Raw genomic sequence first — 27,928 nt, 5'->3', positions numbered from 1 at the left:
AATGGCAAAAGTTTTAGGAATACCTCCTTCACCCTAGATTAAGAAAAACTTCGTCTTTACATAATTAATCAATTTGCTAAAAAAATTTATAGATAAAAGAATACTGCCCGATTAGTGAGACAGTGAAATGACCACCCCACCCCTCCCCTTAGATGCTCACGTGCACATTCCTATTGGCCTCGTGCTGGCGTAAGAGCCACCCAACCTAACACAAACCTTTTTCCAAACTTTATTCTCTATATTCCATCCATTGATATCCAAAACCCATAGGTGGCTTAGTACATAGCCTAGGAAGAATTCCGGTAAATCTCAAGAAAAAACCCTAAGTTTACATATTCTTAGCGTAGGTGCAATAATGGTCTTGATCCTTAAATGAAAATGAAAATAAGGACATCATAGGTTCATTTAACCTTCCAAAGAAACATTAATACTTCCATTAATGGTTTCACCCCTTACAACATTAATACCTTCTCATAATGGTTTCCATCTACATTCAAATCCAAGAAAATAGATGGAGGGGAAGGGATCAAAATAAGGAAGATGCACTCACCAAGGCAAGGTGAGCTAAGGTGGTTCCCTCCTTCCTTTCTTTCTCTTTTTCACAAATCGATTTGGGGATTCTAAAATGTGGAGTGAATAGTGGTCTAAGCCTTATTTTCTCCGTATGGCCACTCTCAATCCATATCTCTTAGATCATGATTCTCTTTTCATCATATTCTAGAACTTATTTAATCTTCAAAAACCCTTGAAATCATTATTTACTTAATTTTTTATTATTAAGTATTCGGATTTTTTCGACGGATTTTAATCGGAGTATTCGGATTATTTTCCGATATCTCTAAACGAATACGGATGCCCCTAAACGAATACGGATGCGAATTCGGATTCGGATTTCGTTATCCATTTACATCCCTAATGGTTCTCCCATGTAGGTAGGTGGGGCACCATTAATGGTAGGACATCATCTACATTCAAATCCAAGAAAATAGATGGAGGGGAAGGGATCAAAATAAGGAAGATGCACTCACCAAGGCAAGGTGAGCTAAGGTGGTTCCCTCCTTCCTTTCTTTCTCTTTTTCACAAATCGATTTGGGGATTCTAAAATGTGGAGTGAATAGTGGTCTAAGCCTTATTTTCTCCGTATGGCCACTCTCAATCCATATCTCTTAGATCATGATTCTCTTTTCATCATATTCTAGAACTTATTTAATCTTCAAAACCCTTGAAATCATTATTTACTTAATTTTTATTATTAAGTATTCGGATTTTTTTCGGACGGATTTTAATCGAGTATTCGGATTATTTTCCGGATATCTCTAAACGAATACGGATGCCCCTAAACGAATACGGATGCGAATTCGGATTCGGATTTCGGTTATCCATTTACATCCCTAATGGTTCTCCCATGTAGGTAGGTGGGGCACCATTAATGGTAGGACATCATCTACATTCAAATCCAAGAAAATAGATGGAGGGGAAGGGATCAAAATAAGGAAGATGCACTCACCAAGGCAAGGTGAGCTAAGGTGGTTCCCTCCTTCCTTTCTTTCTCTTTTTCACAAATCGATTTGGGGATTCTAAAATGTGGAGTGAATAGTGGTCTAAGCCTTATTTTCTCCGTATGGCCACTCTCAATCCATATCTCTTAGATCATGATTCTCTTTTCATCATATTCTAGAACTTATTTAATCTTCAAAAACCCTTGAAATCATTATTTACTTAATTTTTTATTATTAAGTATTCGGATTTTTTTTCGGACGGATTTTAATCGGAGTATTCGGATTATTTTCCGGATATCTCTAAACGAATACGGATGCCCCTAAACGAATACGGATGCGAATTCGGATTCGGATTTCGGTTATCCATTTACATCCCTAATGGTTCTCCCATGTAGGTAGGTGGGGCACCATTAATGGTAGGACATCATCTACATTCAAATCCAAGAAAATAGATGGAGGGGAAGGGATCAAAATAAGGAAGATGCACTCACCAAGGCAAGGTGAGCTAAGGTGGTTCCCTCCTTCCTTTCTTTCTCTTTTTCACAAATCGATTTGGGGATTCTAAAATGTGGAGTGAATAGTGGTCTAAGCCTTATTTTCTCCGTATGGCCATTAGGGCATGTTTGGTTGTGTCTTAGGTTCTTAGGTCCAATTAGTTGGGGCTTGTTTGGCTGAGCATTAGCCTAAGGTCCTATTCTAAATCATTGGGCCTTTTGACCCACTTAGGCCCATGGTCGGGTTTTAAAGGAGAAAGGCCCAAAGGTTTTAGGTAACTATTCATATTAAAATATAAAATATGTGAATAGTAATTCACCTCACGCATCCGGAGACAATGCTGGGAATAGTCCCCTCTCTTCTTTGCAGTCTTCACACATAGATACAAGGGGATCATCCTCAAAAGCAGGTCTCAGGTATCTTCTCCTACTTGCTTCCGTCCACTCGCTAACATAAGGCGGGTAGTCGACGAATCTACCACAGTCCACAAATCTACCCCACGTCGGATTTATGAACCTTTCCTCGACAACATCTCCCGACACTCGGTCAATGATCTTGAATGTTGGTTTGACAGTGGCGATCCATAGTTTGATAGTGTAGGCGGCCGCCCAAGCTACGTTACATTCACAAAGTTTTAAATTAGTACGGATTTTAACCACGGATATATCACTTATGTTCCAAGGGAGATTAACAACTTGGCTAACTCCCTGGTACGGAGGGTCCTATCGATGACGTGTACGATGGTGTGGCCTATTTCCGATCTATGGTTCCAAGATCTTTGTTTATCTCAGCCATGAGTTTCTCATGTTATCCTTTATAAAATTTCTCTTACCAAAAAAAAAAAAAAAAAAAGACAAACAAGTATGTAAAGGGCAACAAGGGTCAAACCGGATTAAATTAAAGCAAATCATATGAGGGCACTGTTGTTCAAGTACTGTTTTGATAACATATGTTAAAACCATTAATGGGAAAATAATCTCTTAAAATGATATGAAGACCACAAGCTAAGCCCCACTGTGGGCTTCAAATTTTCAACCCACCCTTGCCTTTGGGCTGGTCAATCGAAATCAGAGTCAAGTTGGGTTGGACTTGGGCTTTGCCTTCTTGGACCTCAGAAAGGCTTAGGGCCACAGGTTGCTCTCCCAGCCCACCCAACCACACCTATGTCCAATTGTCCACCCCAGTCACTAATCCATCTCTCCCATTAAATTCACTTCCTCTTAGGTAGTATTACACATCTTGCTCATCCTTATTGGGCGACATGGAATGATGACGTGGCAATTTTAATTGTGACAATTTTAATTATTAAGTAGATCGTACATGAGGGTGTACCTTGGTGCAACGGATCAAATAGTTACGGGTTCGAATCTCAAGAAACAGCCTCTCCCGAAAGCGCCATTAAGATTACATACATTATGACCCTCCCTAGATCCCACACTGGAAGGAGTTGATAAACCCTTGAAGTAGATATTACATGACGCGAATTAACCACATGTCCAATTTCAGAGCCTAATTCAATTAATACCCTCCCCATATAACATTAAAAAATCTTGACTGTCAAAATTAATAAATGAGAAGGAATGAAATTTTCTTTGAAAAAGAAAAGAGAAAAATAATTCAGTGTTAACATTTCCATCCCCTGAATCATGAAACCATACACTGAAGTAGTAGCATATACACAGGTTAAAAGGGTCACTTCACCCTTCACGTTTGCATAATTTCACTCCACCTAACTAAATGATGGAAGACCATCAGGCCATTCAGGGCAACAATTCTCAAGTTCTGTAACAAATTCTGGCCCAGATGGGGCATTACAACCAACCCACAAGGCCATAAAGTAACAATATACACACTAAAAAGCTACCACTTCCATTCCACCCTTGCGATGGAAATGGGGCACTATATGAGAGATATAGTACACAGTTACTCTTGCTATTGAGAAACCAGTGGGTCGGAATGGCCGGAATCAGGTATCCACGAGTGATCGCTACCATTTGTCGCTTTCTGCATGCTGCAGGGGTCGGGGGATTTGGTTGGGATTAGAGGAGGCTGCCGCAGCTCAAAGAAGCCTTTGCTCCCTTCGCCATAGCTGCCAATGCATATAGTGTCACCTCGGCCTCGCCAGATGCCATCTTGAACGTTGTTGATCTCCAATGTTCTGGACTCCTGTTCCCAGAAAAAATAAAAACGGATGTCAGATTATTTTCTATCTAAAGGAAAGCTCCATCATTTCCATTCAATATTGAAAATGACAATTCCAGCCTGTATAAGTGGATGTGCCGGAGTGGTTATAAGGGAATATAACACAGGCAGGGCAGGTTCGAATCCTGCCGTCCACGAAAAATAATTTTATTTTTACACCAAGGGGTAGCTCAGTTGGCAATGACCAACACCTCACAATAAAAGAGGTAATACGTTCAACTCTTTGTCGTTCCATCCTGTACAAGTGGACGTGCCGGAGTGGTTATCGGGCATATGACTAGAAATCATGTGGGCTCTGCCCGCGCAGGTTCGAATCCTACCATCCATGAAAAGAATTTTATTTTTACCCAGGGGTAGCTCAGTTGGCAAGTCCCAACACCTCACAATAAAGTGGTCATAAGTTGTACTCTTTGTCATTCCATCCTGTATAAGTGGACGTACCGGAGTGGTTATCGGGCATGACTAGAAATCATGTGGGCTCTGCCCGCACAGGTTCAAATCCTGCCGTCCATGAAAAAGAGTTTTATTTTTACCCCAAGGGGTATAGCTCAGTTGGCAAGGACCAACACCTCACAATAAAGAGGTCATAACTCATAAGTTCAACTCTCCTTGGGGCCTACCTATCAAACAAAAAAGACAATTCCATCCTGTATGATCCCCAATTTCCATTATTATTTAAGTTGAGATGTACAAGACAGATCCACCATTAGTATTTAAGTTGAGATGTATGAGACAGATCCTTACCAAAAACAAAAAAATACGAGAGATGTATAAGACAGATAAAAACCTGGCATAATGTGCAACAGGGGCAGATCAGATGGTTGACAGAGTCATCCAAACAACTGTCGCTACCCTGCAAAACAAGAAGAATATCAGTGTTAAGTGCAAGATAACCAACCAACATAACAAAATAAACATATAGATAAATTGAAGCAATTAGATTACAACAGCATGACATGGGAGAGACATCTCTGCTAGCCAATTTCGCAGTAAGTCACAATACAGATGTTTTAAGCATCAGGAAAAATACTTAACCATAATGTTCGAACGATTGGTGCAATTCTCAGTGAGATGTCCATGCAAGTAGTGAAGAAAGTTGGAAAATAATGACAGTATGCACAGGTATTCCACTGTATACAGGCCATTCACGGCTTCCCATGCCCTATTTGTCTCAACAAATCTCTCTGTCCCTTCTTTCCCCTTCACTCTCCAACTCTCTCCCTCTCTCTCTCTCTCTCTCTCTCAGGCAGCGACTGCATCCTGCGTGTAGTGTCTGAGTCAGTCACTCCAACATTAGTATCTTTGTCTTTGGCCTTGTTTCTTTAGCATGGTTATCAACACCATCAGAATAGGATTTCTATCATGGATATATTAGAATAAGTTAGATAGGAATATTTCTTCTTCTTTTTTCTTTTTCTTTTTTTATCTTTTTGGCAGGGTTGGAGGAAAGGGTATTACTTCTCTTTTTCTCATGTAGCCAAACCATTTCTTTCCAACTCAGAAACCATTCTAAAATCTCTTTTTGAGGAAAAGCAAGAATGGTTTTCAAGGATTGATACCAAAGACATCCTAGAAGATTTTGTTCTTTGTCAGTTCAATATTATTTGCGGATGAAACCAATAAAGTATCAGCATATTTCATGCAATTTGAACAGCAATGACAACAGTAAGTTCTATCAGTTCACAATGGGACCCACTATAATCCCCAGATCCAGCCATGCATGCAGCACCACATCGCTGCTGCTCCTAGTCCCCTAGCAGATTTTGTTCTTTGTCAGTTCATTGTATTTTGCGGATGAAACCAATAAAAGTATCAGCATATGTGAACAGCGATGATTAAAGTAAGTTCTTTACAAGACTTAGTTGTAAGTTAAAAGAAGACTCATTTCATTGGCAATGGGTAGTCTAACATCAGACTGGGATGACAAAGTGGATTGTAGAACTGCCAAAAAACCACATTGTGCTAGCCTTGGAGACAGACAGAAAATATAACACAGATATGAAGTTACATGCTAAATAGCAGTGCAAAAGGAGTTCAGATGAAGGTTAAACAGAGCAAAATAAGCTCAGAAATGAGTCTATATAATGGGAAGACTTTTATCCAAGATTTCAAGGTGTGAAATGTATATTCCAATGATTTCCTAATATGATGCAATTCCAGTAAAATCGGCATCTGGGAAGCTTGAGCAAGCGAGCATTCAGATATAAGAATTTTAGGGCTTCTTCTTCTTCCTTTAAGATTCATTCTCAGTAGCAGGCCTGAGGTCTCTACAACTCTACAAGACCCAGGAAACATGAATTGGCTTTCTTTACCGTCCCTAATAGTGTAGCTCATACCTTAAGAGCGAAGATGGTTGCAATTAATTTCACTTTAGAGGTCAGACAGGTAAGATTAAACAACCAACAAGATCTTTTAAGGTTATTCATCTAATACTCCCTTAGTAGTGAAACAACAACTGCAAGTAAACATCTCAAAGAAATGCTGGTTACTCCTAAAATAGCTAAAACTTCATTTGTTTCGGAGAAACCATTTGGCAAGGCAAAACAAACAAGTAAATCACTACTTTCCCACCCTACGAAGCCAGATATATACCTTCATATCGACAGTAGTGAGGATGGCATTCAGATGCCCATTACTTGAAATTCAGCATGCAATACTTACATGAGTTATTGCCATCTTTGGGCTTTCAGAGCTATCTATCTCTTTTCAATATTTAAAACACCCACAATTTCAAGTACACTGCTAATGCCACACAGATTAAATGAGTTTGGGTGAGTAGGGTACCAAATAGCATATGTCCCAAAGGATGCGGGAAAGAACCACGTTCCCATAATTACTCAAAAACAAACTAATTACTTCTTTTCATTTGCTCTTCCAATGGTATTAATTTTCATCTTCTCTTCTTCTTCTCCATTGTGACTAAGTGGTCACGGGGCGAGTCTGGAAACAGCCTCTCTGCAAAAGCAGGGTTAAGGCTGCATACATTATGGCCCTCCCCAGACCCCACAGTGGTGGGAGCCTCGTGCACTGTGTACGCTTTTATTTATTATTATTATTATTTTATTGTGTGTGAAAAGCTTCCAATGATACGTTATCAAGAGTGTTAGTATACTTTTCAAGCCCCCATCAGGTCAACATCTATAAATGTGAGACAATTCCTGGCTTCAACATCTGTGAGGATCATCAATTGAAGTTATGAGCTATAATCACCTCAGAGCTATGCATGCACGTTTTCAATTAAACAATTGGAAAACCATCTGAGAAATTACTATAACTGAATCCATGGCATATGGAATAATATTGGAAAAGAAACCAATGAAGCACAAATAGAAAAATTCCTCAGCTCAATCAGCACTAAGTTGTGTCATATAGATTGTAAACTAAAATAAATATATAAAAAAGAATGTAGATATGGATACCAATGCTTACCCTTATGTGGAACTGTTTCCTGATCTGTGTACGGAAGAAACCCAAATATGTTCCAGCCAAAATTATGAAAGCAAGTACCAAATACAGAAAGCAGCGCCGCATGGTGACAGCAAAGGCAATCAAGTTGAGAAGAGCAGTGACGGCAAGAACAAAATAAACAGCTCCCTGCCAAAGGCAAAACTAATTCACTAGTTGTTCAAGAACAACATGTACTAGTATTTCTGGTAAAAAATTTTAGTTTCTCCGATTAGTGCAATTTCAAATTATATATTTTATGGTGCTTGTAATAACAATTTTTATAGCACCGATACTAACCAGACCCCAAAGAAAAAGAGTTGACCCACTGCAACAATAAGTTGGATTTGTATGTTAAGAACAATAGCCATATGGACCACGAGAAACACTCTAAAAGATAAGATGATTCAGACTGAATCAAGTGAGGGCAGTATGTGGTTGAGAAAATTAAAAAATTAATCAGTTGGATATTAGTTGACCTAGGTTGACTGACTTGAAATAAACTGGAACCAGTTTGACAATTCACAGACCCATATATCATGTCTAGGTGGGAGTCAGGGCCCCACTTTCAGATAGTGATACAGAAAATGGATAGTATACAACATATGTCAAATTCTTGCACTCCATTTCCTAGAAGATTGATCCTATGCATACACATGGCTCTAATAATACGGAATTAAGTCTAAATTCTTTAACTTCCTGAAATTACAAAATTGGAAAAAGAATAAGGAAAAGAAACAATCATATGGGTTCAAAGAGAATATATTTACATGAATAAAACCACAACCAAAACCAGCTCTTCCCATGTTCTTCCCGAATCTGTAGCATGGGCAGCTGCAAGATCAAAATATACCATCAATTGTGCAAAAAAATTATAACAACATAAGAAGATTAACAGTGCAAAGTTCTACGTAAATGTGTCACAACATGGTATTCATTTGTTCCCCGAAATCCTCGTTCCTGGGTAGACAGAGAAGTCGTCAACACTGTTGTGTCAAAGATAGGTGCCTTAGAGAGGGCAATTCTGGTTTGGAAAAATTAGATCTTTGTTGCCATATATGCGGCATAAAGCGCGAGAAGGAAAGCCACTTCCTGACTTCCAAAATCACAAGGTTCCTCCTTCACAAGTTTATTCCATGAAAAGGGAATGGATAAGAGAGTAAATATTACCTCAATTTCAATTATTAGGGAAATAAACCCTGAAAACTCATCACTGAAATCCTAGCCCCCGCAATCAAAATGGCCTTCCATAACAGAACAGCTCTCTTCTCCCATTCTCCCAAAAGAAGAGAGAAGGCGACGAGGTGGGAGAGCGTCGAAGAGAGAAAACACAAAAACAAGAGGAGCCGGGCACGAATCGCTACAAAAGCATATATGCGAGAGAAAATGGAAAACGTGGAAGAAAAACAAAAGGAAGAGGGCAGAGGGAAAATGGAAAGCTAACCAAGCCGTTTCGATGGCGATTCGACGGTCTACGAAGCAATCAAGGACTTCACCTTCCCACATCCTTTGGACTCCACCAATCTCCATACCGTTTCCATGGATGTTTTCCTCCAATTTGTCCCATTTCTCCTTCGAAAACCCTTGCGTCTGCAATGCCACAGTTGCACAAAGCATATCAAAATCCAACACAGTAACTCCTTCCATGAATGTATCCTCTCCTTTCTCTTCGACTCCATTAATGGGCTTTTCCTCGGAATCCGCCATCATCGATGGTCTGAGCTTCTGAAGAAGAGAAACTCAATCACCCAAATTTTAATTTCTTTCCTCTCTTGTTTTGCTCTTACCCTTAACAACAAAGAAAAGGAGGTTGGAACTTGGAACGAAGCTTTAACTTCTTCTCTACCTGTGCTTTCCTATTGGGATTAGGATTTAGGTTTATATCTCAAGAAAGAGAAATAGAAACATTCCATCACGGAACGATGGCCATTTTCTCCATGTTTTAATCCTGTTCTGTTTTTTTTTTTTTTATGATGAGAACAAAAAGAGAAATTCTGTTCTGGTTTTCTGAAATATCCATTACTCCTCTTTATACGGTACGGTCTAATCCATCCAATATTTAATTACATTAACAGTAAACTATTGTTTTGAAAAACTAATTCTTTTTTAAGACTTTTTTCTTTTTAATTCTTTCTTCAAGGAAGGAAGCGAGGGATACACTGATAGAGACGGACGGTGGTGATTCTGCTGTCCTGAGAGCCTCAGAGACTGCGTGGGAATAAGATTGGCGCGCAATAATAATGGAATAAAAGTTCCTTAATGGGGATCACGTGCTCATCACCGTATTTGACGGTGCCCGTGACGCCACGTCATTGGTTTGTTTAGATTTTCTCAAACCCGGGTTTTGGTATTCGGATCAAGTCCATTTGGAACTACATCCCTTACTTTTCCAAACCCTGGAGAGATTCCTCCCTCCTTGTATGAGCAAGTCCTTAGAGAAAGACAACTTTGTAGGGGAGTGTGGTCTACGCCAGCACTCTCATGAGTCTATCCCTCATTGTCATATGAAAAGACATTTCTCTCATTTATTTTGAAGAGGAGGGAGACAAACACATGAGAGTGCTGGCATAGACTACACTCCGAGGCTGAAAACTACTTTCCATTGTTTTATTTTGCCATAGAGAGATGATTTGTCCATCACTATCAAATCTCTTTCAAAAATGCAAGAATTTTATGTGGAGGAGTGTAGCCCCTATGCATGCACAAGGCCAATGGAAGCACATGCAGCGGTATCAATGGGCAACTTTCATGAGGGTGAGGCAATCATTTCACCTCCCACTGTCGCACACACTCCTCTGTCCCCACATAGAACTTTCTCCCAAAGAAAACAAATTTCAAACTCAATCATAAACCTTTTCATGTACCGACACAAATTGATTCTTTTGGAGTAGATTGGATCATTTTAACCTTCAAAATATTGATATGAATTTTTAAACCATTTCCCCCTCTTCCTGATTGGACCATTTTGCCCCTCAAAAAATATTGATATGGGATCTTTTTATACTATTTTCCCCCTCATCTATTCCAATACCAATGATATGATCATGATCGATCTGATCCTGATTCTTGACACCTAAAATCCTTTTAGTCCCATTATCTTTTTGGATTTGTTTAATGTTTGGTATTGTCAAGTAGTTAATTCCGGCTGTGTTTAGTATGCATTCTTGGAATGGAATCAAGGACGATTTTACATTCTCGAATAATAAAAACAACTATTTTTATGATTTGAGAATGCAAAATCGACTTTAAATGCATTCAAAAAATGCAAACCAAATGCTGCCGGATTATAAGTTAACATGTGAAAAAAGGATATTGGGTTTACTTAGTCCATAAAATCGATTTGTGGCATGGCATAACTATGTAAACACCTATGAAATCACTGTCCGTGTAGGAACCTTGTGCCTGGTTGTTAAGGGTTCTTTTTTCGGCCCATTTAATATTTTAATATGTAGCTACCGTGTAGGGTTTCATTCATGCCTTTTTTATTATTTATTGACGCATGTCAACTTAATTGGAAAATTAGCACCAAAAAGTTTCTGATCCTATCACTAGAGTTATCCAATGCCTACTAACCACTAACTTGGCTTTTTAAAAGAAAGCCTTCTTAGTTAAGTTAACACTTACTTGAATGGCGAAAGTTATTTTTTACCAAAAAAAAATATAGATAACTCAAATGTAATTTAATGGCAAAAGTTTTAAAAATATCTCCTTCACCCTAGATTAATAAAAACTGGGTCTTTAAAAGTTTATATAACTAATCAATCTGCTAAAAAAATTGGGGTGCTGTTCTTTGTGTCGCAGCATAGCCTACGCCCAGGTACATGGGGGTGGGCGTAATGACCACCCTGCCCCCTACACAGGCTGCCCATGTGTCTGGGCACAAGCTACGCTACAACACAGAGAACATTCTATCAAAAAAAATTAAGGATAAAAGAATACTGCTTGATAGTGCTCCCTATGTCCTCTCACTTTGGATAGTGAAATGACCACTCCACACTTAGATGCTTGCGTACACATTTCTATTAGCCACGTGTAGGCGTAAGGACCACCCAACCTGACAACAAGCCCTTTCCCAAACTTTATTCTTTATAATCCATCCATCCATCCATCCAATGATCCAAATCCAAAACCCACCACCCCCTATCCCCAAGGAATGGAATGGATAATGCTTGTTGGCTGCCCTAGTGGTTATGATGAGTCATTAACAACCAACCATGCCAAGGATGTATTATTGCTCATCCAGCCCACAATTGCACATGGATGATCTTTTCAGAATAAATAGTAATGAGATAAGGAGCCAAACCAGCTTTAGTTTATTATTAGTTGTCCCGGTCCCTCTTTGGTGGCAACAAAATGACAATAAACAAAAACTCATTTGATAATAGAAAAATCAAGTGTCCATTTCAATTATATATTCAAATATAAATTCTTAATTGAAAAATAAGAGGCTTTTTCACGCCGTCAATATTAAAGAATCTTTCTCACCACATCAATCACAGCATGAGAAATTATTGATTAGGGAATATGAGAAAACTTAAAAGGATTTCCACATTATCGCCCGTTGCTATGGGGATCTTTTTCCCTTACAAAATATAGAAGAACCATTAGTCTAATGATCACGACAACAATGAGTAAGCCCTTTAAGAGGTGATATATCTTCTACCACCAAAAGCTTTATTTTTTTCATAATAAGAATGATTATGGTATCACAAGAATAATTAATCATAATGATAGTGATATAATTAGATTTAGATATCTCCCCTACCAAAAATTAAAAATATATATAATTAGATTTAAATAGCTTATCAGAAAATGATTGTCAAACTAGCTCACCATCATATGCCCTGTGAGGCTCCGGGAATTCAAAACACCATGAAACAGGAAAGGGTGGGGTGGGGGCATAAATAATATTTAGTGGACAGTAGAATGGTCCCAGGCTCTCAAAGTCTCAAGTTTCAAGAAAAAAAAATTAGAAATAGAAATAGAAATAGAAATGGATCAACTATCCAAACAGACCTTAGATGGTGTTGTACGCCCTGCTTTGGCGTGTGCCTTTATGCCTTTGTGGACTGAAGTCAGCTTGGATTTTGCACGGGTCGCCCAACGGCCTAATTATAATAATAATTAATTAATTATTAAGCGAATTATTATTATAATTATTGATGAAGCGATAAGGATTAACTTTCCTTTGTATGAATTTAGGCAAAATGTCTTGTTCTCTTTAGATGCGCTGTTTGATTTTTTTTTTTTTTTTTTTTCTTCGTATGAATTTACCCAATTAGCCCCTCTCTGGTTGCAATCACAGATTCCATTCTTACCCCTGCACTCCATTGTTGGAGGAAAGTTCAAATCAAATTAGAAGTATGAAAGTTACACTCATTTTCCAAGTCCATCCTCTCGTGTAGGGGTGTCAAACCCAAGCCCAAACCGATAGAGTTTGAATCGAACCAAATCGATCCTTATTGGATCAGCTTTGGGCTGGAATATTGCACACTTGAAATCAAACCGTAACTGATTTAGCCTAAAGCCGAAATCAAAATCGGGTGGAAAATTGAACTAAAACCAAATTGATATATATATATATATAACCAAATAAGAACTCGATACCAGCTCAATCTCATTAAAAATCGTATTTTTTTCTTATAATTTTATATACATATTTATAAGTCAAACTACACCGAAACTAAAATCAAGCGATAGAACCAATAAAAATCCAAAATCAAATCAAACCGAACCAAAATCAAATTCGTCCTTATCAAAACTGATTCGATCTGAACTAACCGGCCTGAACCGACCAAGTGACACCCTTACTCTCGTGATGGGCAACAGTGAATTGTGACTGTGAGAGTGAGATAGGCAGTGAATCATAAGTAATGAGCATGACTCATGCATGACCCAAAATAACATATCGCACCAAATTGATCTCTGGCCCATCTTGCGAATAATCTTTCACATGAAAACTGCCGGCAGCTACGTAAAAATCTGCAATTCAGATCCTTTACGGCACGCTGCTCGTAGCGGTCTGAGTGGCACAGACTGAGCCACGCACGCAATGATCGCCTTATCTCTGTCCAAACGTCTTACCTGAATGGGGATAAGACAGTCATTGCGTGCACGACCCAGTCTGCGCCGCACAAGCTGCTACGAGCAACGCACCGTAGAAGATCTGGATCCAAAAATCTACCCCCAAGAACAACATTCCACTGAAAGAAAAATCTCTTGCCAATAATATGTTAAAAGTTGATCCGAAGGAAGCAGAATCAGCCTCCAACAGTCCTAATTTCAATCCAATTCGGAATGGATCGAAAAGCCCTAGAATCAGTTAGATTGGGATTGGTCAAATTAGAACGGTCAATTCCAGTGCCAATCATGGTTTGAGGAATCGGTATCTGATCTGCGGATTCGTATTGGTATCGATGAAAATCGATATCGATTTCTAACCGATCTTGTATCAGTGGATCGATACAAACAGTGGGTTTCTTATGTTATTTTTCAAAATTAGTTTATATTTATTAAACTAAATTATGGTATAATGGAAGGTGAGGTGGAGACACAAGCCAGAAGTCTTCTTCCATGGGTCAAAGCAACATTGGATACAAACCCAGTAGAGGCGTGGACTCTCTATGTTGCTGCTTAATCTTATTCAAAATCTGAGGACAATTATTTGGCCATGAAAGTGTTTTCCTGTTCTGTTTGACATTCAATAATTTATTTCTAAAGTTGAAAAGACTTGGTAACGGGGTGATGTTCTCTACCTGGGAGCACACGGGGGCGCAGGCTGTGCCTAGACACATGGGGTGGGGTGGGGCAAGGCGGGATAGGACAGCCATTTCGGTCATTCAAGGGGGGTTGACCGGTCATTTTGCCCACCCCCATGTGTCTGGATACACCGTGCACCCCCAATGCAGAGAACATTTTTCCATAAAAATTATGAGGTGCTGCTATGAATGTGGCTCACCATCTATCTAGGTGAACTGAGGTTCTGCCACTCTGCATGTTATGCACATTGTATATTCTTTGTTCTTAAAATTTTCTTATGTTCATTATTGAAAAAAGGGAAAAGTTTTTATACATGGTCATGTAAACCGTATATGTGAGAGGGTGGGAGTTTCAAAGCATTAATTAATGGGTGGAGATTTATGACTTTTTCAACTCTTTGTGAGAGACCCTCTCACATACACGGTTTACACGACCGTGTATGAAACCTCCCCTTAAAAAAAATAATAAACAAAAACTCTCCAGAAAGTTAAAGATGAGAGTAATCAATAGATCTGTACTTTTGCATTCTGAAATCCTCTTTCTCCTTTTGTAATTTTGTCCATATCAATAGGTCTGAGAATGGATGGACCCATAATATCTATAAATGGGCCATTTCCATTCCTTTGAGTTGCATCTGGGAGCCCCCCTTTCCAGGGAATCTCATGAACATTGTAACGCCTTTTTTGATCCAGCAAGGTGAATAGATTTCTTCGTACAAAAAAAGACAGATCAATAGATCTAACAATCAATCAAAAAGGTCTCATATCGGCACAAAATGATAAATATGTGATTTACGGTATAGAAGCACCGAGAGCTGTTGTAGTGTGGAGACAATACAATGACATGAACATGTTTCTTTAAACATTTATTTTTAAAAATTTTGAACCAAATTTCCCTTCACCCACATTTAGAGATAAAAGGAAGATCTCGATCTTCCCATCAATAAAAAGGAAAAGAGAACTTTCAACTATATTTATAGTTCCAAAGGGATCGAGTTTTCCTCCACTGTGGGTGAATGGAGAGTGGAAACCCATGCACCATGGGGCAAGAGAGGGTGAGAAAGGATTTTGGGAGGGCATTTTGGGAACATACTAAACCCCTCGGAGGGGTTTGTGAACTGTCCTCTATGGGTGGAGAGAAACTTAGTCCTGAGGAAAATGTGTGTCGCAAGCCCTAGATTCCATCGCATTCTCTCTCTTCTTTTCTCTTGTCCCTATTGAACGAACCATGCTCCATCACTCATTGGCGGATTAAAATCCTCTCCAATTCCCTAAAAGTGCAGTGTGGTGCAGTTCGGGGCTGAAAGCTTGACACGTGGAAGATACTAAATCTAACGGTGTCGAGCTTGATTGACCCCTTTTTTTTCTTTCTCGACCTTGGCACCGTTGGATTTAGCATCTCCTACTTGTCGAGTTATCAGCCCCGAACTGCACCGCACTGCACTTTTAGGGAATTGGAGAGGATTTTTTCCCCTCATTGGTGGCACTTGGTGAATGCATGCTACATTTATATGAAGCAGATCCCCATGTACAGCTCTTTGTATTTGATGATTCAAAAATGAACTCGAGCTATAGGGATAGGATTTGCTACATGGTCAGTGTGCAATTTCATGCCTTGGAGGATGGACATTATGGGAAAATACAAAAAATAGGGGGAGTATATGAGACATTTTACAAGGGTGGTGTTACAGTAATCTGAGTCTTATGAGGAGTACTTGCATGCAATTTTGAAATTAATTTATTCAATTTATTGAGGATATTATAGAAATTTGACAAACCAAGAACACTGTACCATATATCTACAGTGGTCTCTCCCTTCCCTTTGCATCACCTTCCCAACTTCCATGCTCTCTCAACGTCCTCCCCTGACCTCTACTCTTGTTGCCAACCCCCCTTCCCCTCTGCCTCCTCCCGCCCTTTGTAATCCAGATGGAACTCAACGTGAATACTTATACTAAGATCCAAAAAGTTCAAGTAATACTCCTCATAGTGTATTCGTTATGAGAAAAAACGCCAAAGATCCAAAATAAAACCCACTATACAAAATGGGTTGCAAAGCATCACTTGAGTATCAGTTACCCATATAAAAAAATCCACAGTAACCCTTATGACGAATCTCTCTTAGGTCTTTGAACTCTGTATATCTTGTTTGCTCTCGAAGACTCTACCTCTGTATGTTTGGCCCCTCTACTCCTGGATTCAGATTCAGGCAATCGATCAAACAACATATTTGCATAGAATGTTTCATATCGATTGAATCGTTCATCGATCAAGAGGTATCAGATCAAATTTTTTTTTTAAAAAAATAGAGGAAGGACCATCTCCGGTGGCCAAGAATGCTAACAAGTAGCATCAATTTACCAGCCAGCATAGCACTCGCCCCTGACCAACTATTGTGACACTGCCCTTGCTCCTGACCCCATCTTTTAGCAAGCTCACTTTCCAGCCATCTTTGATGTGGTTGCGATCGCTGAAAGCTATGAATTCCTCACAAAGCTACCCCCTTTCACACTCAAGCTTAGGCTTTTCATCACTAGTTCTTCAGCATCTCTCGCACTAACCCTCCTCTTCAACTAATTCAATTCACCGTCTAGTGAAGTTGTCACAAAGCGGAGCCTTGGCAGCTCCCGAAGTCGTAGATGGAGAAGCAAAGGGCATGCAGGCGAGAAGGAGTTGTAACTGGAGAGGGAGGGAGGGAGGGGGACCTGGGCAGAGATTTGGTACAATAATCTTAATTTGTGAAATTTCTCACTCCACCCTGAATGTTTTGAACAATATGAATGAAAGCATGGCCAAAAATGTCATAGTGAAACAATTGACTTCACTTGTCAGCGCACTGTGGAAGATGTGACATTTTTATTTTTTTTGGTAATAGCAATTTATTTAGTAACATGGAAACTCATGGTTGAAGATTACAAAACTCCAGGATCCATGGATCGGAAATAGGTCATACTATATATCGTACACGTCATCGATAGGGCCTTCCATGCCAAGGAGTCAGTCAACCAAGCTGTTATTCTCCATTGGAATAAAGAGAAAACTATATGTTTCCAAACAAGAGGACATATAAACAATATCTTCCAAAATAGGTTTGAGGTTTAACGGTGAAGAAAATAAACCTCCCTGAAGATAATTGATGATGCTCTTGTTGCCAGACTCCAATTGTACACGAACAAAACCCTTCGAAATAGCCTCCAATAGTGATGCTCTTATGGCCAATTATCTACAAAATCATTGAAAGCCATGGGAATGGACACAACATGAAGAGGTTTCTCATGACAGTCATGACATATGATACCAAGACCACCGACTGTTGAGTTTGGTTGTAGACTGGCATCACAAGTGATCTTCACCTCACCAAGAGGAAGAGTGGTCCAGGATGATACAACATTGGAGAAAATTGATGAATCCGCTTGGATAGAAATAGATGGTTGAGCATTTGAGAGCTCATTGAAAGCCGAAAAGGGACATATGAATTACTTCCACTAGAGTCCAAGTTCAACGCCCAAACACCACATCATTCCTTGTTTCCCATAAATTCCAAAAAATAAAAGTACAATGAGAAATCATCCATCTCCTTATCTTCGTATCATATGATGGAGAAAATGAATCTCATTGACGAATCAACTGATGCAAGGAAGGATCATCTCCAGGTGGAATAACAATGCCAAGTGCACATCCAAACCATGTAGCCCAAGCAAATAAACTTTTGCCTGTATATGTGTAATCTTAACTTTTTTTTTTGTCCTTTTAATAGAACATTTTTTTCAAATGAGGGCAATAGTGTCATTTCACATGTGTCCTCGAAAAAATGTACATACCATTCCAATTTTATGATAGACATAATAATACATCACTTTCAAATTATTTTTGAAAACCCTTTTATACCCCTATCTTAACAATATATCAAAATATATATATATATATATATATATATATATATATGACAAGAGATCTCTACTTGGTCGCATAGTCTCTACACAAGCGTCTTGACCAATGGGTGAGCACGCCTAGGTGGCCGGGTATCTACTCAAGAGGTAGAGGCATCATCTCACGATGCCTTATGAGAGAGCGTCGGAAACAACACCAAAAGTAGAGATATATATATACAAAACTAAAGTAATTTATCTCTTCGAACGAACTGTGAAGGGTGCGCCCAGAGATCCTGCTTCTTTTGAAGATAAGGATAGTTGCCCAGGGAAAGAAATCCTTACTATTCGAATTAGATACTTGACTTTCCACCTCTTATTCTCCAGGACAACGAGTTTGGGATTTGTATCGATGCGCATCCATTGGCGCAGCACCTCCCATATCTTCTTCTACATCCGACCACCCTCATGGAATTGTTGCACCAACCGACCTAGTCGGATAAGTGCATAAGGAGGGAAATCATCTAATTGTTTGAATCAGAGAACCAGAAATGAGAATAAGGTTCCGTAGAGCTGATGAGAGTAAGGTTCCATAGAGTCGAGGGAGGGATTTGTCGAATTTAAATTCTACTCAAGAGGTAGAGGCATCATCTCACGATGCCTTATGAGAGAGCATCGAAAACACCACCAAAAGTAGAGATATATATACAAAACTAAAGTAATTATTTTTTTGCCTTGTCTTACTCTCAAAAGTAATTTTAGTCATGAGTAGAAAAGGTTTTCCAAAACAACTTGAAAGTGACTCATCATTAGAACATTTTTGAAAACTATAGTTGTTTTTGCCAATGTGAAATGATGAGATTACCATTGCGTTAAATAACTTTTGAGAATAAGAACAAGTAATAAAAAATAAAGTTAACAACTTCTTAATTAACCATCCTATATGAGAATGTCATTTGGTAAAAATACTCTCATTAACTGTACCCCATTGCGATAGTACAACCTTGCACACAACAGAGAAATGAAAGGAGTAATTAGCAGGAGATTTTAAGTTACAACGAAATGTCATCAATGCAAATATCTTTTCACGGGATCATCTTTTTTTTCTTTTGCATGATTCAAGTCTTCGCAGCAGGTCTCACCAGTCCCAAGCCCGAACCACTACCCAAATGCTTAAAATCTGTTGCCTCCAACCGATCCCCATGGCCAGAAAACCCAGTACCTCCTTTCTCCAGGCACACTAGATTCTTCTCTTTGCACCCTCTGTTGCATACCAAACAGACCTTATCAACAGCCATAAACCTATCCGCACACTTCTTGCAGAAGATATGCCCACATGTATTGAGGGCCACGAGTGTCAGTGTGTTGGTCAGAGTAACCTTGCAGCTAGGACAAATGAAGCTCCGGTCCAGAGGATTGTAATTCTTCTCCTCACCACTCTCCTCTGTGAAGTGGATGGGGAATAGGGTTTTAAGCCTGAGCTTCTCCTTGCCTTCTGGACAGACAGTATCAGTGGAGGGGGCCTCCACTTTGACCGGAGCTTCCGGTGTTGCAGAAGGCAGCCAAAATGCTTTCATGTTGCGAAGGGCTTCCTCTTCATATGATGTGACCTTCACACTGTTAGCCCCATGGAAACCATTCTTGTCCCTGGTATAATTCCTGTCATTGTATTGAGGCACTGCACCATGATTTTGCTGATCAAAGGCATCAAGCTCTCTAGCCTTCTGCAGCATTAACTTCTCTTCTTCTTCCTCCTCCTCTTGCTTCTGTTGGGCAGCATGTGCAGCCAGCTTTCTGCCAGAGTAGAACCCTTCATCAGGGTATAAGGAAATTATATGGGTATTGCATGCACTCAACTAAGAAGCACAGGGCATTTCAGAGGGATCAGAGCCATTTTTACCGCAAAATGGAAATAAATTATGAGGCATCGTTATAAACTTTTACCATAAAATTACACCATTCATTGAAGTACAAGTTCCACTTTCTGAAACCGCAGTAAAAAATCATGAGAGAAGTGTTTCCAGTTTCTCAACTTGGGGAAGCATGCATTCATTTTTATCAAGATTCCTATTTCCTAGAGAGCCTCTCAGAAATGCAGGGTTCCCTTGTTCTGCATTGACTCAATGTAATAACTAATAAATACTTGGGTAACAGCCACTATCACTTGTTGGGTCCCTTCAACAATTGAAAAGTGGAGACATTAGGAGAAAGTATTTCAAGGAAGTTACTACCCTTTGCCATGTGTTTGAGGATAGGACAGAAACAACCACCTTTTTCCCAGATATACAAATTAGGCGGGTAATGAAGGTGGGATAAACTCATTTACTAGTACAAAACAACTACATGTTCTGCATTGTTGATATGGAATTTTTTGGTTGGGGGAGGGGAGGTGCTGACTACATGCAGTTAATAACAAATATTAATGTAGCAGCCAGTATCAGTGATACGTGCAAGGGTGCAGTTGGAGATTGAGAAGAATTAGCCTTGTAGAGTTGGCGGATGAGGATAAGAGAAAGGAGAAAATATAAGGGAAATATTGAAGAAGCGGAAGAGAGAAAATCGGATAAGGAAGATAAGAAGAGATACGAGAGATAATATAGGAAGCACTTTGGCTTTACGGAAAAAGCCTGGCGTTTTGCTTAAGTGAGAAAGCCTACCCCATCAATCAAGACTCCTTTCCATTCCTTCGCAAGCATACGTAATACGCTTTAAATTAGTTACAAGGAGTTTACAGTCGTAAAGTACACAATGACTAAATGATAGAGTACAGAGAATAGAGATTGTGTAGCATACCCCCCAACCCCATGCAAACCTTGGTAAGTAACAATCAGTTTTTGGATCCACTCAACAATTGGAAAATGGAGACAATAGGAGAAAAGTATTTCTGAAGTACATCACCATTTGCCATCTGTGCATTTTCTGGTCAAATCGGCAGGATGGGTGGACAGACAATGATATTTTCTCCTGACAGGTAAATAAGGGGGTGATGGAGGTGGAATATTTCCACAGATAAGTATAGGAGAGTTGATGAGGTAGACTAGTACAGGAGAGTATAAAGTTTGATTATGCATTAGGTCGGTATTGAAGATTTCATAATACAAACCTGAGAATATTTAATGGACTGCAACAACTCTTCATGGGGGTACTGATTTTTTCTATGCAGTATAACTCTAAAACCATCAGAAATACTTGTAAAAACACAGTATAGAAGTACTTTACACCACAGGAGAAGGTAAAGATAACAAAAATAAGTCCATATCAGACAGACCTCTTTTAAGTACTTTCAGTGAGGTGAACTGATTCGTTAACTTTCTCTTGCCTAATCCTAATAATTGTTCATGATAAGAAATTAAAACAAAAAAAGCTTGAAGAACAATTCATTTTCTCCTACAAATTAATAGCCTATAGAATTCATCCATTTTTCCTACAAATCAAGAATAACATTAACAATTAATGGTAAATGCAGATAATAACAATAAGGCTCGCCAAAAATCATGAAAAGTAAACAGCAAGAGTTGAGTCACTGCCACAACATATGACAACTGAAAAAGCAAAAACAGAAACAGAGACCCTATCTCTTTCAAGTTCATTCAACATAAAAGTTCACTCAGAATACCTTGCATTTAAAATTTTGGTCAAGAATCCTTGTTTTTTTATTTCATTTTTTGTTTAAGTCGGTTGTACAAGAGAATGACCAAGAGAAGAGAGAAGAAGCTTCGAACTTCTTCTTTTCCTTTTGCATTTTCATTGTTGTTACATCAGTTCTCCTTCCCCTCCCCACATATCTGTCACCACCCAGGTCTATGGAATTCTATTCATATTCTTCCTACGGGGAACGGTCTCTCTCTCTCTCTCTCTCTCATATTCTTCCTGCGGGGAAGTGGGTCAGGGTGATGTAAATCGGCTGTCTAAACCCAGCCACAGGTGTAGGGATTCTCCCCTACACCGGCAGCAGTGTAGGTGTAGTGATTCCCCTACACCAGCACTAAATCGTGAGATTAGGTTTAGAGTTTATTCAGTCTTTTACTTGAGTTCTATTTGGAGTTGTAATCCTAATTGGGATAGATAGCTTTGAATCCTAGTTCTACTTTTGAGTCCTAGTTTAAGTTTGATTTTAGTTTCTATGTCCAGCCATTGTGGCTATAAATATAGTTGTAATTGCTCAGTTGAGCCCACGATTGAATGCATACAAAGTTTGCTTATAGCATGGAAGAATCCTGAGATATCTGTCCTATTCCCATCCCGCACTCTATCAGTTCCACAACGAGCTTCTATTTTCTGCCCAGCCGATCTCTTGAAGACTCAATCTTATTACTGGAATCTCTCTGCAAAGGTTCAAGAACATCTTCAACAAAGCTGGTGATTGTTTCAGTTCTCCAAGAAGGCTACTCGAATTCTGTTTGAAGAAGAATCAGTCCACAGCAGTGTTTGAAATTTGATTTGCTTCATTGGAGAACTCGATCTGCCTGTTCTTCAAGTTCCTGCTGCTGCATCTTCTGAATTCTACTTCAAGTTATTAAATCTGGGTTTGGAGCACAGCCTGCAAGCATTATCTTCTCTTCTCATTCCAGATCTGATATTCAATTGGTGACTGGTTAGTCTGAAACCCTAAGTTTCTATTTTCATTCTTCTACTTTCTAATTCTGTGATTTCATCATAACTTTACATCAGGCCATCAAAATCCACCCAAACTTGGACCGAATCTCCCTCACACCTAGTGGGAAACTCGATCTTGGTTATAACCCCAACAGACAACCCTAAACCCTAGATTCCATCATTATTCTCTTTCCAAAAACCCTAAATTGCTGCAATTCAATTTCAGCACACTTTCCCCATTAAAACTTAACGTAACCTTCACTAATAGACTCCCCTACATCAACTTAGCCTAACCCTACCATCAAACTCTAGGTTCCACTAAACCCTAACCCTAAATTGACCAAAATCCCAATTTTGGCCTACCCGATTTACCAGTTCATAGCAGATCCTGATTACTGGCTCCTAGTTGTATTATCTACCAATCTAGGACTACATCACAAGGAGACATCAACCATTGGTACACCAAAACCCATAATGCCTAGGTGCAATGATAAGGATCTCTCATGTCTAAGACAATCCTGATTTTCATCCAATCATTCCCAGATATTCTCCCCGTGGGTAAGTGGATTCCTTGTTGAGAATCTCTTTCGTCAATCAATCAAACACTATGAATCCATCGCATTCACACCGATATATAGTCAAGGAGACTCCAACCATTAGTACACCAATACCCATAATGCCTAGCTGCAACAATAAGGACCTCTCAAGTCTAGGGACAAATCTAAAGCCACTAATGAGAATCATTGTCCTTAAAAAAACTGACAGTGATCCATTCAAATTCTCATATGATCAAGTCCAATGTACACACAATATGTACATTCACACTTGTGTCTCGAAATCAACATTCCTGAGGGCACACAATATGACGATTATATGAATGGAATGCCCAAGTCCATCCTTAGCCATGAACAAATATTAGGTGGAGACCTATGGCAAACCACAAATAATTAATGTCATGCAATCATAAACACAAATAAACATTTCATTAATGGATTTGTTAAACACATCCAACATACTAAACGATCCCAAAACTAGGATCTGACCCATTTAATAACAGGTCGGTCCGGTTTCGGTTCCTTAATAATTCTTAGCACTCAAAGTCTAAAAACACCCGTATATAGGTGTTTCTTTGTAATTACAACATAACCCGGTCCTAGTTCCTTATCGGTTTTGGGTACTCAAGTCTCAAACACTCAATATATAAGTTTTTCTTGACACATTAATATTAGTTTTTCTTTGTAATTGCATCATAAGCCTTATATAAGTTATAACTATTAAGTACTAAATAACCCTAGATAAGAAAATATGCATCTTGAATGGGTACCAGCTATTCCAGTTCTAGACCGTTGGGAAACTTCTCCCAATTAATAATCAGTCCCAAAATCAGCTCCCAGAACTGTCCCATTTAGTAATGGGATGGGTCGGTTCCAGGACAGTTCGCAGTTGACTCCCAAATTGACACCCTTAGACGGGAGCCTTGTGCACTGGGAACGCCTTCACTCTAAGTTGCATTTTGAATCTGCCTATTTTGAGGTCTTAATAAGGTGCATTGAAGCACATCCCCAGGCACAAAGCAATTCAAGGAGACAAAACATGTTTTTTTGCAAGTGTTAGCAACAGTTGGAGCTCCATTCGGATATTAACTTCGATTGCCTTTTTTTCTAATCATCTGGTTACTTTTATATTATTGGGCCATTCGCCTGATATTTGATGTTTTGAACTTTGAAGAATGATGTATGGACACGGCTTGCTAACTTTATCAATGGTTTGCTAGTTGTTCATCTGATGTTACACTCTAAATTATATCATGTAGACTTATGATTGTGTACTAGAATCTAATACTTCAAATAAATTTTAACTTTTAATCTGCCTTGAGTATATGAGTTGCTAATTGCCTTTATCCCCTTTAGTCAATAATTTGATATTCAAAAACCAATAATTGTCACAATGGTAAATGGTAATACGAATTATTACACCTACTTTGACATAGGCGTTTATGGATTGGGACCTTTTTCCCTTTGAAGCTCTTGCTTCTGTTGCTGTGCATACCGTATCTGGAAATTTAGACAATCTATGCCAGCACAGCCCAGATCCAATTAATACCAACACCTCTTCCAAACTATTCTCTAGTCACAGTCAGAGAAATGAGATCTAGATAGAGTCTTGCTCCAGGAGAAGAATGGATTCTTTAGATTTAAAGAATCCATGCAGCAAGCTGAAAAATCCTTACCCCTACATAGCATGCACTCCTCTGCTCCAGCAAAGAGAACTACGGGCTGATTGTAAATCATCTCAATCACAGGCTGGTTGTAGATCAGGACGAAGAATGCCAAAGCCCCAACTCTAAACCTTTGAAGGGCTAACACTTGCCCCCACCCCCCAATGAGTATGTAATAGTAAGGCCTTTTCTTCATAGAAAATGCATGTTATAATTACCTTATGTAGGATGTGGACTCGGAGTATTTTAATTGTCAAAAGAGTGTGCCTCATTCCTTAGGTGACAGGAGGCCTTTGCGCCTTGAGTAAACATTGTCCCTTAACTACTCTGCCTTTGGAAGTTAATTCAACTCTAACCTGAGCCCCTGCCAAGGCAATACTTGGGTACCACAAAAGAAGGGTGCAGTAGAGCTGAAAGATAACCGGAATATTAGAAGATTGAAAAATGTACTCCAAGAGGTCACATCAAAGAGCCAAGGGGTTCTGTACTGGAGATGAAATGTTAAGGAATTCTAGTGTGTAGCGGAGAACAGGTACATCAATTTGAGAATTAGAAGAACATCTTTTAGATCCAATACGAGGAAGAATACCCGTGGTTTATTCATCTTCCTTTTGAATCAACAAGGACAATTGCATAGCTCATCAAATAACTCAAATTTATACCACTACTGACATCCTAATGTCAGTTCCTTTCTCATTCTGATACCGAATATACATTATGCTTGCAGGCTGCAGCTTTAGATTCAACCACGGAAAAGCCCTATAACAGTACACTCCTACTTGTCTTCAAAGAGAAGGTGATGGAAAGGAAGCATAAAAACTGCAACTTTGTATCTTCAGTTCAATTTGGAACAAAAGGACCAGTTTTTAGCCTGAAGGCCCGAACACCCCTTGTTAGGCAAGTATTCCATAAATGGAGATACATAATAATCTCAGCAATCCAATTTCGAGAGACCAAACGACTCCCGCAAGCAACATTTTAATTCAAAAAAGTTCATAATTAAGACCAAGATGAATAATTGTTGCCATAGACGAAGCAACTAAATATATATAAACAATGGATGAAACAATCGACAAAGCAAATTGGCAAACCCAGTGAAATCCAACAGTTTAACTAGGAGCAAAAACCGACCTTTGAATGTCCTTCTTTTGAGCCAACATGCACTCAAGTATGCATTCCTTGCAAAAGACGTGACCTTTCTGGCAGCAGAGAGGATCGATTAAGGGCTTCAGACAGAGGCCACAGGCGTCGAAGGGCTTTATCGAATCCCTGCCAAGCCTCTCCTTCTGAGTTCCGTATCCAAGCTTTCGCTTCTCATCGTACGTAAAGAAAGCAAGATCATTGTTATTCTTCGAATGTCGCTGCGGCATCTCTGAAAACCCTAAGCACTGCAATTAAGACAAATTTTCAAAGGGATCCCAAAGAAGAAGACTAGAAAAGGGCAAAAAAAAAAGAGCGAAAAAATCTAAAATCCACTCTTAGAGATTAGGACTTGCGACCTGGGAAAGGAGTTGATCGGATCGGGATCGGAACCAGAGTATGCTTTGAGTGTTTCAATCCTAATCGTTATCGAATTTCAGTAAAAGTACTCTCGTACATACGCTATGCGGCGGTTTATATAGTTTCTGATCCGCCGTGATTATTTGCATGGAGTTAAATTGGATTCGAATCCGACGGTCGTTATTTTGAACATAGGAAGATCCAGTGACAACTCTTTGATGAAACCACCTTGGGGCTTATCCTAGGGGTGTCAACTGGTCGGGCTCGGTCGGTCTCGGTCGGGCCTAGCCAGGCCTTACCAATTTTGTAGATTGCACCGTGTCCGACCGTTTAGGCATTCGGGTTTGCCTTGGGCGGGCATGGTACGGTTTCATTTCGGTCGGTCGATGTTCGGTCTTTAATCGGGCTAAACGGACCTAAACCGGGTCTAAAACGGGCTAATGAGCCGTTCAACTCTAAACGGTCTCTAAACGGTGTGGGCTTACTAATTGACATGCAACCAGAATTTTAATTATGTTCAAACCATCACACCGTTTGGCATTCACTGTACACCTCAACTCAAAATCAAATAAAACTTATCCCAACTAAAATAACAGCAGAACACCGAATAGAAACACATCTAATAAAGTAAGTATAGGAAAAAATAATAGCAGCACAACACCGAATAGAAACACTTCTAACAAACTAAGTAGAGGGTAATAAAAAAATAGTAACACAACACCAAATAGAAGCCCATCTAACAAAGTAAGATCTAAAAATTAAAACTAAGCCGCATCTCACCTACGTTAAGTGTATCTAAATCTAACCAATAAATGTCAAAGACCAACAAAAAAAACAAACAAGAAAAAGGAAATTTGGAGGGAAGGGGAGGTCAAGTTTATAAATTAAAGGGTCAGGCTGGGTCGGGCTGCAACAGGGCGGTCTTGGTCGAGCCTGGAATCGATCGGTCCGATCGGGCGCCCGACGAGCTAGGACCCCACACCGGGACCGCCCAATTACTAAATATGTCGGGCTTAAGCCCGACACATTTAGTAATTGGGCCGGGCTTTAACCGGGCGGGCTCGGTCGGGCCTGGTGGGCCAGGCCTAGAGTTGACACCCCTACTTATCCCCATCCCTATCCCCCTATTAAAGGGATTTTTATTTGTTGTTGTACTCATCGTGCGACGCTGCAAGTGCCATGTGTGTCATGTGGGGCCCATTATGCACACATGGCACCAACATCGCCGCACGATGAGTACAGCAGTGGATTAAAGTCCCTATTAAAGCCCTCTAATTCTTCTACCAAAAAAAAAAAAAAAACCTCTTTGTTCAAAATTCAAAAAGTCCAGAGAGTCTAGAACGCTGT

At 39.4% G+C, this 27,928-nt stretch overlaps 2 protein-coding genes and 1 non-coding gene across 3 annotated transcripts; 1 reads left to right on the top strand and 2 right to left on the bottom strand.

The window, feature by feature from the left end:
* Positions 1–3,669: 3,669 nt before the first annotated feature.
* LOC122640947 (protein PLANT CADMIUM RESISTANCE 8-like) lies at positions 3,670–9,374 on the bottom strand. Its single transcript, XM_043834244.1, has 5 exons — positions 9,085–9,374; positions 8,411–8,474; positions 7,626–7,790; positions 4,984–5,049; positions 3,670–4,160 (listed from the first exon to the last, which is right to left on the bottom strand). Exons 1-5 carry the CDS (start codon positions 9,348–9,350, stop codon positions 3,927–3,929), a joined length of 795 nt encoding a protein of 264 aa, XP_043690179.1. The 5' UTR covers positions 9,351–9,374; the 3' UTR covers positions 3,670–3,926.
* Positions 4,628–4,709, top strand: TRNAS-AGA. Its single transcript has one exon. It is a non-coding gene; the product is annotated as a tRNA-Ser (tRNA).
* A 9,953-nt stretch (positions 9,375–19,327) lies between the features above and the next one.
* LOC122640945 (E3 ubiquitin-protein ligase CSU1) lies at positions 19,328–26,601 on the bottom strand. The gene is made up of 3 exons (XM_043834241.1): positions 26,564–26,601; positions 26,213–26,469; positions 19,328–20,061 (listed from the first exon to the last, which is right to left on the bottom strand). Exons 2-3 carry the CDS (start codon positions 26,449–26,451, stop codon positions 19,386–19,388), a joined length of 915 nt encoding a protein of 304 aa, XP_043690176.1. The 5' UTR covers positions 26,452–26,469; positions 26,564–26,601; the 3' UTR covers positions 19,328–19,385.
* Between the last annotated feature and the right edge of the window lie 1,327 nt (positions 26,602–27,928).

This window comes from Telopea speciosissima, chromosome 9, assembly GCF_018873765.1.
Source record: "Telopea speciosissima isolate NSW1024214 ecotype Mountain lineage chromosome 9, Tspe_v1, whole genome shotgun sequence".
Taxonomy (NCBI): domain Eukaryota; kingdom Viridiplantae; phylum Streptophyta; class Magnoliopsida; order Proteales; family Proteaceae; genus Telopea; species Telopea speciosissima.
This window is presented reverse-complemented; position numbering and strand designations above follow the sequence as displayed.

Excerpts from the sequence above, each read along its gene's own strand:
- LOC122640947 (XM_043834244.1), bottom strand. The coding sequence starts at position 9,350 with ATGATGGCGGATTCCGAGGAAAAGCCCATTAATGGAGTCGAAGAGAAA. Across the intron at positions 8,475-9,084 it reads ATCGCCATCGAAACGGCTTG|CTGCCCATGCTACAGATTCG; the intron begins GTTAGCTTTCCA and ends TTGATCTTGCAG. Across the intron at positions 7,791-8,410 it reads TTGGTTGTGGTTTTATTCAT|GGAGCTGTTTATTTTGTTCT; the intron begins GTAAATATATTC and ends TGCCTTTGGCAG.
- LOC122640945 (XM_043834241.1), bottom strand. The coding sequence starts at position 26,451 with ATGCCGCAGCGACATTCGAAGAATAACAATGATCTTGCTTTCTTTACG. Across the intron at positions 20,062-26,212 it reads CAAAAGAAGGACATTCAAAG|AAAGCTGGCTGCACATGCTG; the intron begins GTCGGTTTTTGC and ends CTACTCTGGCAG.